This window comes from Pituophis catenifer, unplaced genomic scaffold, assembly GCF_029215685.1.
Source record: "Pituophis catenifer annectens isolate HBS135680 unplaced genomic scaffold, rPitCat1.0.hap2 SCAF_1, whole genome shotgun sequence".
Taxonomy (NCBI): Eukaryota; Metazoa; Chordata; class Lepidosauria; order Squamata; family Colubridae; genus Pituophis; species Pituophis catenifer.
Window position 1 is genome coordinate 353,623,742 of NW_027256881.1, and position 11,834 is coordinate 353,635,575.

Sequence of the window (11,834 nt, forward strand, 5' to 3'; positions counted from 1 at the left end):
TCGGGGTGCGGGGGGGGGGCGCACAAGTCACATCTGAGCCGTCAGTCGTGCGTCTTTTGCTGCCAAACGGAGCCCCCCGGAGAGGTAGCCGGTTGTGGGAATCCGGGTCTTCTGGCGAGACGCGGGTTGCCGAGAGGGCTGGCTAAGAAGCAGAAATTCCCCGTCTTTGGGAGTTGAAATCCACGTCGCCTAAAGTCCATGTTTTTCTTCTCTTCTGATTTGAAATGGGACAGGGTTCCCTGCCTAAGCAGCGGGTTGGACTAGAAGACCTCCAAGGTCCCTTCCAACTCTCTTATTCTATTCTATTCTATTCTATTCTATTCTACTCAATTCTATTCTATTCTATTCTATTCTATTCTATTCCATTCTATTCTATTTTCTATTCTATTCTACTCCACTCCACTCCACTCCACTCCACTCCACTCTACCCTACCCTACCCTACTCCATTCCATTCCATTCCATTCCATTCCATTCCATTCCATTCCATTCCATTCCATTCCATTCTATTCTATTCTATTCTATTCTATTCTATTCTATTCTATTCTATTCTATTCTAATCTATTCCTCATTCTATTCTATTCTACTCTACTCTACTCTACTCTACTCTACCCTACCCTACCCTACCCTACCCTACTCCATTCCATTCCATTCCATTCCATTCCATTCCATTCCATTCCATTCCATTCTATTCTATTCTATTCTATTCTATTCTATTCTATTCTATTCTATTCTATTCTATTCTATTCTATTCTATTCTACTCTATTCCTCATTCTATTCTATTCTATTCTACTCTACTCTACTCTACTCTACTCTACTCTACTCTACTCTACTCTACTCTACCCTACCCTACCCTACCCTACCCTACCCTACCCTACCCTACCCTACTCCATTCCATTCCATTCCATTCCATTCCATTCCATTCCATTCCATTCCATTCCATTCCATTCCATTCTATTCTATTCTATTCTATTCTATTCTATTCTATTCTATTCCTCATTCTATTCTATTCTATTCTATTCTATTCTATTCTATTCTATTCTATTCTATTCTACTCTACTCTACTCTACTCTACTCTACTCTACTCTACTCTACCCTACCCTACCCTACCCTACTCCATTCCATTCCATTCCATTCCATTCCATTCCATTCCATTCCATTCCATTCCATTCCATTCTATTCTATTCTATTCTATTCTATTCTATTCTATTCTATTCTATTCTATTCCTCATTCTATTCTATTCTACTCTACTCTACTCTACTCTACTCTACTCTACTCTACTCTACCCTACCCTACCCTACCCTACCCTACCCTACCCTACCCTACCCTACCCTACTCCATTCCATTCCATTCCATTCCATTCCATTCCATTCCATTCCATTCCATTCCATTCCATTCTATTCTATTCTATTCTATTCTATTCTATTCTATTCTATTCCTCATTCTATTCTATTCTATTCTACTCTACTCTACTCTACTCTACTCTACCCTACCCTACCCTACCCTACCCTACCCTACCCTACCCTACCCTACCCTACCCTACCCTACCCTACTCCATTCCATTCCATTCCATTCCATTCCATTCCATTCCATTCCATTCCATTCTATTCTATTCTATTCTATTCTATTCTATTCTATTCTATTCTATTCTATTCTATTCTATTCTATTCCTCATTCTATTCTATTCTACTCTACTCTACTCTACTCTACTCTACTCTACTCTACCCTACCCTACCCTACCCTACCCTACCCTACCCTACCCTACCCTACTCCATTCCATTCCATTCCATTCCATTCCATTCCATTCCATTCCATTCCATTCCATTCCATTCTATTCTATTCTATTCTATTCTATTCTATTCTATTCTATTCCTCATTCTATTCTATTCTATTCTACTCTACTCTACTCTACTCTACTCTACTCTACTCTACTCTACTCTACCCTACCCTACCCTACCCTACCCTACCCTACCCTACCCTACCCCATTCCATTCCATTCCATTCCATTCCATTCCATTCCATTCCATTCCATTCCATTCTATTCTATTCTATTCTATTCTATTCTATTCTATTCTATTCTATTCTATTCTATTCTATTCCTCATTCTATTCTATTCTACTCTACTCTACTCTACTCTACTCTACTCTACTCTACCCTACCCTACCCTACCCTACCCTACCCTACCCTACCCTACCCTACTCCATTCCATTCCATTCCATTCCATTCCATTCCATTCCATTCCATTCCATTCCATTCCATTCTATTCTATTCTATTCTATTCTATTCTATTCTATTCTATTCTATTCTATTCTATTCTATTCTACTCTACTCTACTCTACTCTACTCTACTCTACTCTACCCTACCCTACCCTACCCTACCCTACTCCATTCCATTCCATTCCATTCCATTCCATTCCATTCCATTCCATTCCATTCTATTCTATTCCATTCCATTCCATTCCATTCCATTCCATTCCATTCCATTCCATTCCATTCCATTCCATTCTATTCTATTCTATTCTATTCTATTCTATTCCTCATTCTATTCTATTCTACTCTACTCTACTCTACTCTACTCTACCCTACCCTACCCTACCCTACCCTACCCTACCCTACCCTACCCTACTCCATTCCATTCCATTCCATTCCATTCCATTCCATTCCATTCCATTCCATTCCATTCCTCTCCACTCCACTCCACTCCACTCTACTCTATTCTATTCTATTCTATTAATTTCCTGAGTGGGTACAAAGCAGAAGGGGTTCAGCAGGCCAGTGTGACAAAAATTGGTCAAAGCCGAATTGGGGAGGATTTGAACTGGGGCTCGGCGGAGGAAGCGATTCTTGGCGAGAGAAGCCGTTCCCCATCTTGGAAAGGCGGCTCAAAGACCTCCTTGGGCACATGGCTGAGACGGTCTGGGGGAGGGGATTGTGGCAGTGGTGAAATCCAATTTTTTTTACTACTGGTTCTGTGGGCGTGGCTTGGTGGGCGTGGTGTGGCTTGGTGGGCGTGGCAGAGGAAGGATACTGCAAAATTCCCGTTCCCTCCCCACTCCTGGGGGAAGGATATTGCAAAATCTCCATTCCCACCCCACTCTGGGGCCAGCCAGAGGTGGCATTTGCCGGTTCTCCAAACTGCTCAAAATTTCCGCTACGGGTTCTCCAGAACCCGTCAGAACCTGCTGGATTTCACCCCTGGATTGTGGGAATGTAAGGGCCAGGATTTCCAGCGAGGGCTGGGCAGCCATCGGTCGGGGAGATGCCTTGGCTGCTCCAGGAAGGCCGGACTCTGCTGAGGTCAGGGCCCCAGGAAGTCAGCCTTCAGCTCGAAGAGAGTTTAGTTTAGTTTAGTTTATTTCATTTGTATACCGCCCTACTCCCGAAGGACTCAGGGCGGTGAACAGCCAAGCAATAAAATATATAAATACACAAAATTTAAAAACCAGATAAAATCAAATTAAATCATTTTGGCCCGGACAGATTAAAACACCCCAATAATTTAAAAACAGATTAAAATTTACATATTAAAAGAGGTAGGAGATTAGGCCAAGCCCGCTTGATGGAATAAAAAGGTCTTCACAGCGCGGCGGAAGGAACGCAGATCCGGGATCCTCCGTATCTCCGGGGGGAGCTCATTCCAGACGGTCGGTGCCCCCACAGAGAAGGCTCTCCCCCTAGGGGTCGCCAGCCGACACTGTTTGGCTGACGACACCCAGAGGAGTCCCTCTCTATGAGAGCGTACTGACCGGTGGGAGGCTATTGGTGGTAGTAGGCGGTCCCGTAGATAACCAGGCCCTAAGCCATGGAGCGCTTTAAAGGTGGTAACCAAAACCTTGAAGCGCACCCGGAAGACCACCGGGAGCCAGTGCAGCTCGCGCAGGAGAGTCGTTACATGGGAGCGCCATGACGCTCCCATTACCACCCGCGCGGCCGCACTCTGCGCCAGTTGGAGCCTCCGGGTGCTCCTCAAGGGGAGTTCTCTCTATCTGTCCATCTCTCCGTCTCTCCATCCATCCGTATCCATCTCTATCTATCTATCTTCTCTCTCTCTCTCTCTCATTTATCTATCTGTCATCTACCTACCTATTTCTATTTATCTACCCTGTTTCCCCCCAAAATAAGGTCTTTTGAGCGCATGCACTAAAATAAGCCCACCCTGAAAATAAGCCCTCCCCCAAAATATTTAAACACATGTGCAGCCGGTCCCCCGCCATTTCCTCTGGCTTCCTCCACGCGCCCCAAAATAATAAGACCTCCTCACAAATAAGGCCAAGTGTTTATTTCGGGGTTCAAAAAAATATAAGACAGGGTCTTATTTTCGGGGAAACACGGGTATATCTATCTGTCTATCCATCTCTCCATCCATCCGTCCGCATCTGTCTATCATCTACCTATCCTCTCTCTCATCTGTTGTCTGTCTGTCTATCCCTGTCTCTCTGTCACACACCACACAAACACACATACGTATATATCTATCTGTGTGTCTACATGTAAGACTGAGACAGACAGACAGATAAATATAAAAAAATATTAGAACGGTGGCAGGGTCCCAGGCTCTTGTGATCCCCATTTGCATCCTTCAGGGTGGGGTGGGGGGGGGTGGGGGCTTCTGACAAGTGAAGTCAGTGAGGGAGGCCAGATTGTGGGTCTTCCCCACTGGAGACCCCCGTGAGTCACTCCACAAGCCCATCGCTAACCCCATTCTGGACACTGGTTGAGCCGAGACTGGAGGGGTCTCCTTCCTTTTGTCGCCCAGGGTGAGTGGGTGGATGGAGGGCGTGGTCTCAGCCACCAGCCACGCAGCTTGGCTCCCTGGCTCGACACCCCAGCAGATATTCAAAGGGGAAGACACCTCCCCTCCCCACATTGGGGCTGGCCCTTGGCGTGGCGAAGGACCCCCCCCCGCAACTTCCCCCACCTTCCTTCCTTAAAAGCAAAGGACCCCCATCTTTTGAAAACTGCTTTTGCCTGGCCAGTTTCTCTGCCCGTCCGTCCGTCCGTCTGTCCGCTGGCACGGCTGCTGGCATCAGGATGCTGAGCTGGACTGATATGCTGAGCTGCCCCTCGGCCTTTGGCTTTGATCAACACGTTCCTCGTCTCCCCCCACCCCACCCCCACCCCCACCCCCACCCCAGCCTACTTCGTGCAATGGCTGCCAGGCTCTGACGCAGCCCTGGTTTGACTGAGGCCGGGTCCTGGCAAGATCTGCGGCTGCGGCTTAGATAAGATAGATAATAACAGAGCTGGAAGGGAGCTTGGAGGTCTTCTAGTCCAACCCCCTGCTCAGGCAGGAAGCCCTATGTACCCTTCCAGACCAACGGTTGTCCAATCGCTTCTTAAAAAACGGGCATCCCCACCCTGAGTGATTGGCACCTTGTGGCAGGGAATTCTCCTCTTCCTTCTTTCCTCTCCTTTTCCTCCTCCTTCTCCTCCCCCCTCCCATTTCCTCCCTCCCTCCCTCCCTTTTCCTCCCTTCCTCCCTCCCTCCCTCCCTCCCTCCTTCCATGTATTGCTTTCCTTCCTTCCCTCCCTCCCTTTTCCTTCCTTCCTCCCTCCCTCCCTCCCTCCTTCCATGTACTGCTTTCCTTCCTTCCCTCCCTCCCTCCCTACCTTTTCCTTCCTTCCTTTTCTTTCCTTCCTTCCTCCCTCCCTCCTCCTTTCCTTCCTTCCTCGCTCCCTCCCTCCCTCCTTCCATGTACTGCTTTCCTTCCTTCCTTCCCTCCCTCCCTTTTCCTTCCTTCCTTTTCTTTCCTTCCTTCCTCCCTCCCTCCCTCCTTCCATGTATTGCTTTCCTTCCTTCCCTCCCTCCCTTTTCCTCCCTTCCTCCCTCCCTCCCTCCCTCCCTCCTTCCATGTATTGCTTTCCTTCCTTCCCTCCCTCCCTTTTCCTTCCTTCCTCCCTCCCTCCCTCCCTCCCTCCTTCCATGTACTGCTTTCCTTCCTTCCCTCCCTCCCTCCCTCCCTTTTCCTTCCTTCCTTTTCTTTCCTTCCTTCCTCCCTCCCTCCTCCTTTCCTTCCTTCCTCGCTCCCCTCCCTCCCTCCTTCCATGTACTGCTTTCCTTCCTTCCTTCCCTCCCTCCCTTTTCCTTCCTTCCTTTTCTTTCCTTCCTTCCTCCCTCCCTCCCTCCTTCCATGTATTGCTTTCCTTCCTTCCCTCCCTCCCTTTTCCTCCCTTCCTCCCTCCCTCCCTCCCTCCCTCCTTCCATGTATTGCTTTCCTTCCTTCCCTCCCTCCCTTTTCCTTCCTCCCTCCCTCCCTCCCTCCCTCCCTCCTTCCATGTACTGCTTTCCTTCCTTCCCTCCCTCCCTCCCTACCTTTTCCTTCCTTCCTTTTCTTTCCTTCCTTCCTCCCTCCCTCCTCCTTTCCTTCCTTCCTCGCTCCCTCCCTCCCTCCTTCCATGTACTGCTTTCCTTCCTTCCTTCCCTCCCTCCCTTTTCCTTCCTTCCTTTTCTTTCCTTCCTTCCTCCCTCCCTCCCTCCTTCCATGTATTGCTTTCCTTCCTTCCCTCCCTCCCTTTTCCTCCCTTCCTGTCTCCCTTTTCCTTCCTTCCTCCCTCCCTCCCTCCTTCCATGTATTGCTTTCCTTCCTTCCCTCCCTCCCTTTTCCTCCCTTCCTGTCTCCCTTTTCCTTCCTTCCTTCCTCCCTCCCTCCTTCCATGTACTGCTTTCCTTCGTTCCTCCCCTCCCTCCCTTCCTTTTCCTCCCTCCCTGCCTCCCTTTTCTTTCCTTCCTTCCTTCTTCCCTCCTTCCATGTACTGCTTTCCTTCCTTCCTTCCTTCCCTCCCTCCCTCCCTTTTCCATCCTTCCTTCCTTCCTTTTCCTTTTCCTTCCTCCCTCTCTTTTCTTTCCTTCTTTCCTCCCTTCCTTCCTTTCTCCCTCCCTCCCTTTTTCCTCCCTTCCTTCCCTCCCTCCCTTTTCCTCCCTTCCTGTCTCCCTTTTCCTTCCTTCCTCCCTCCCTCCCTCCTTCCATGTACTGCTTTCCTTCGTTCCTCCCCTCCCTCCCTTCCTTTTCCTCCCTCCCTGCCTCCCTTTTCTTTCCTTCCTTCCTTCTTCCCTCCTTCCATGTACTGCTTTCCTTCCTCCCTCCCTCCCTCCCTCCCTTTTCCTCCCTCCCTTTTCCTTCCTTCCTTCCTTCCTTCCTTCCTTCCTTCCTCCCTCCCTCCCTCCCTCCCTCCCTCCCTCCCTCCCTCCCTTTCAATCCCTGTGAGTGAAAGAGACTGTCGGGGGGGGGGGTCCCCTTCCCTGCCAGCCAAGCCCCAGAGCCCAGGCCCAGGCCAAGCAACCAGACCAAGCCACAGCGGCTGAAGAGGCTGGCTCCTGTGCCAGCTCTTGGCAGTTGGCAGAGTCCGGTTGGTGACGCTGGGGATTTTCTCCTCGTTTTCTTTTTACGGTCTTTCTTTCAATCTAAGCCATCTGGGAGTCGGGCAGCTTCTCAATCGATTTTCTAAAATACATCAACAAGAGCAAGAACCTCCCTCCCCCAGCAGTTCATTCCCACCAGACATGGAATGGCGGACACCCACAGGGGTGGCCGAATGATAAGAGAGTTGGAAGGGACCTCGGAGGTCTTCTAGTCCAACCCCCCTGCTCAAGCCAGAGACCCTGGGCCATTTTGGACAAGATTTGAAAGGGGCGGGAGGGCAGGTCCATTCAGGGCTCCTGAGTTTCCACAGGTTCGGTATCCACTCCCAATTTGGGGGGGGGGGCAGGAGACCCTCCCCCCAAAGGCCCTGCCGCTCGGGAGCCCCCCTGCGAAACAGGAGGTTGGTCTTTCTGAGCAAGGAAAATGCCAGAGCCCCGGGGGTCCCTTCGCCTCCCTCCTGCAGAGTCTTCTGGTGGGGCTGAGAAACGTTGGTGGCAGGGCGTTGAGTTGACTCTTCGGTGTAGTGAGGAGGGGTCTCTGATGAAGCGGGCGTGTTATTGAGGCCGTTCCCCCCCACCCTCTCTTTCTCTCACAGCCACAGCCTGATGTGGGGAGGCTGCAAGGCCCTCAGCTGTGTGACGTGGTCCTCTTCTCCTCCAGCTCCCGGAGATGCAGGTGGCCTTGGAGAACAGGCAGCAGGTAGGAAGACACCCCCCCCCCCGGGTTGGGACTGCAGATGGACAGAGGGGAGGGGGTGCCCTCCAAGCGTTGCCGCTATTTGCCCCATCTGGCGATGCTCCGCTGGATCCCCCTCCCCTTATCTGGCTCTGTGGGAGGGGAGCTGTCAAGTTTCGATGTCGTCTCAATTAAAATAAATTGCATTTCCAAACAGATAGTCCTTTGAAGTAATCTTTCATTTTATTAAGCACGACAACCTGTCCCTGATCGTGGCGTAGCCAACTCTGATTTCCTGACCCCAAACCTTCCCTTTCCGTTCCCCAATTCTCTGCGTCTCATTGGCCATCTTCCAAATCACTCTCCCCATATCTACTACTTCAGCTCCCAGGAATGTCCCCCCTCCCATCTCATCTCCTAGGGGATATTATCTTCAGGGAAAATAAGTAGGTGAGAAGTCAAGCGTCCTCTTGCCAGCTGCCCCCTCTTCTCCTCCTTATGTCAGCACTAGAGTAAATGCAGGTTGAAGTGCTGATAGGAGCTTAGCTACACATCAGAAGGTATAATCAAATTGTAGGGAGGGGCCGGAACTGTAGTTGCAGACACCCCTCCCCCAATTCATGCAGTCCTGACTTACTTTGCAGCCCTTCAAAGTTGCAGTGGACCCCCTAAAAGGCACTTATGACCTTCATGCAAACTTCACGATGCAACTGACAATGTTTTCGCTGGAAACGGTTTTGGTTTTGCTGGTTTACTTCTGGTTTCTGCCCCCCCCCCAAAAAAACACCTCCTATATGGCGAACAATGGGTTCACTTAACGACCACATTAAAAGTCATTGAAAAAAGTGACTTGCAAGCAGTCCTTGCACACGCTGTGGTCGTTAAGCGAATCACCGGAGTCGTGAAGAAAGAGATCGTACGAACTGTGGCTTGTGACATTTCCTGCTGTCTTCCCCAGTGTCAGAAGTCAGAGAGAGAGAGAGATGAAAGAGGGAGAAAGAGAGAGCAATGGAGCGATGGATAGATAGAGATAGGTAAGTAGGTAGATATAGAGAGACATGATGAATAGAGGTAGGTAGATGATAGATAGAGCGAGAGAAAAAGTGATAGTCAATAGATAGACAGAGATATACAGAGATAGAGGTAGGTAGGTAGGTAACTAAATGTTAGATAGATAGATAGATAGATAGATAGATAGATAGATAGATAGATAGATGATAGAGAGAGAGAGAGAGATGGATGATGACAGAGATAAATATTTGATAGATAAGGTAAATTAGATAAGTAGGTAGGTAGGTAGGTAGATGGATGGATAGATAGATATTAGATAAATAGATAGATAGATAGATAGATAGATAGATAGATAGATGATAGATAGAGATAGAGAGAGATAGAGATAGAGATAGAGATAGAGAGAGATGGATGATGAGATAAATAGATGATAGATAAGGTAAATTAGATAAGTAGGTAGGTAGGTAGGTAGATGGATAGATAGATAGATATTAGATAAATAGATAGATAGATAGATAGATAGATAGATAGATAGATAGATGGGTAGGTAGGTAGGTAGGTAGGTAGGTAGATGGATAGATAGATAGATATTAGATAGATAAATAGATAGATAGATAGATAGATAGATAGATAGATAGATAGATAGATAGATGGTAGAGAGAGAGAGAGATCTTTATAAAGAAGGAAGTGTGGGGCTCCCTCTCTTTCCAACAATTGTGCAGCTGGCTGAGCAGCCGCAGACCCTAACCCTGCAGAGTTCCCCCCTTGGCATCTGCTCTGCTCATCAGAGGTCAAATGGGGAGGGGGGGGACGTCTCACCCCTCTGCTTCTTTTCCAGGTACCCAAAGCCCACAGCTGTAGCCCCACCAGCCCACTCCGGCTGCCCGCCGTGGCCTAGCTCGTTCAGCCGCGGGAGGCTTTCCTGGGTGCTCCCCCACCCCACCCCCCCGCTGGAAGATGGGGGCTGCTTAACCGGCCAAGTTCCACCGTCTCCTACGCCTTCTCTCTGCACCCCCCACCCCTCCCGGTGGTGGGTTCCTGGCACTGCCGTGATGGATGACGCCTCAACCCTGGATTATGAAGTGCTGTCTCCCAGGCAGGCGGAGTCCGTCCCCGGGGCCCCGGGCATGGACGCAGAGCAGAAAACCGTTTTTTGCCTTCGTCATTTTTCTCCTCATCTTCCTCGTGATGCTCATGGTGCGATGCTTCCGGATCTTGCTGGACCCTTACAGCCGCATGCCGGCCTCGTCCTGGGACTGACCACAAGGAGGGTCTGGAGCGCGGCCAGTTCGACTACGCTCTGGTCTAGCTGGGGCCCCGGGGCCCTGGGCAGGGGCCCTTCCCCTTCAGCTGCTGCTGCTCCTGCCAAGGAAAGGGGCCGAGTTTGGGGTCGTCTGCCCCGCTGTGTTTCTCTGTGAGGTGTCTGTTTTGGGGGGGGACGGCGCGGGATCCCCTCAATCTTTGCTGTGGCTTTTCGGTGTTTCTTTGTGTCGTAGAGATGGGGGTGGGTGGGGGCCAGATGGAAAAGGGGAGATGGGGTTTGCAGGCCTCTCGGGGAGCCTTTGCAAACGGGGACCTTGTTCGCTGGGGCAAAAATCCAGGAATTTGCCCTCTGCCAGCTCCCCCTCCCATAAAAAAATCCAGGAGGCCCAAGTGGCGGGCAAATTTTGCACGCTTGGGAGCGCCCCCTAAGCCCCTGCCTTACGCTGGCTAGTTAAAAAAAAAGATTATTTTTTTTTTCACCCAGTGGCCAAAAGAAAACCCCTCACCTCATCTGCAAATTCACACGGAGGCCTTAAATCGCCACACGGCCTCTTAAAAAGACCCTTTTTTTCCGGCCAGCTGGCCTACCTTGCAGGGCTGTTGGGAACGTTCCTGACTGAAAATGCCAGCAGGTGAAGACGGGATGCCTGGTTTTAGAAACGGCCTTCTCGATCTGGGAGAGAGGGTTGGGGGCCGGGGAGGGCAGCCATTCGGTGGCCTAACGTGCCCCATGATTCCCAGCCGTGGAGGGCCCAGGATGATGGTGTGTGTTTGTTTACCGTCCGAACCAAAACGCTCCCTTCCTTTTTTTTCTTTTCTTTTTTGCAAGCAATTTTTTTTTTTTTGCGTTGAACGGTTCTCTGTGGGTCGGTGTTCGGTGTGCGCATTGTGTGTGTGTGTGTGGGTGCATTTGTATACGTGTGTGTGATGACTAGGTGTGATCTCTCGAGAGTCTCTGCGTCGTTCCGATAAGAAACGGAGCTGGGATTATCCTGGCAGGCGCTCTGGGGCCCGTTAACGATTCATTAATTAGGTGGATTAGGAGTAATAATGACGAGAAAGAGAATTTAATCGAGGGATTGATGCTTTCGGGGACCAAAAGTGGGGATTAAAAAGCAGCTTTAGTGGTGTTAAGCCAATAATTGTCAACCTCGGCCATTTTAAGATGGCTGGACTTCAACTCCCAGAATTCCCCAGCCAGCTACGCTGGCTGGGGAATTCTGGGAGTTGAAGTCCAGCCATCTTAAAATGGCACTAAGGTTCAGAAATAATGTTTTAACCAAGGGGGGGTCCATTTTTTGGCACTGGGGAGGGATTAGCAAAAATTAAAGCTGGGGGGGGTATTGAATAATGAATTTAGGAGAACTGACCATGGAGGTTCTCCCCCCCCCGGGGGGGGATGAATGGATTCTGGAGCATCTGTTCCACCCTAAGCCCCTTCCTCTCCCCCGCCCCAAATAATGGGGTTCAGGAGGAGGGGGTCAACCCAGCCAGTGGCCTTTTTCCAAAGATGAATTGGTGTGG

At 49.9% G+C, this 11,834-nt stretch overlaps 1 protein-coding gene across 1 annotated transcript; it reads left to right on the forward strand.

Moving 5' to 3' along the window:
• Positions 1-10,099: 10,099 nt before the first annotated feature.
• On the forward strand, positions 10,100-10,356 carry CTXN1 (cortexin 1). Its single transcript, XM_070931935.1, is given in 3 exon segments — positions 10,100-10,198; positions 10,200-10,301; positions 10,303-10,356. Coding segments are annotated over 3 exon segments (255 nt in total).
• The last annotated feature ends 1,478 nt before the right edge of the window (positions 10,357-11,834 follow it).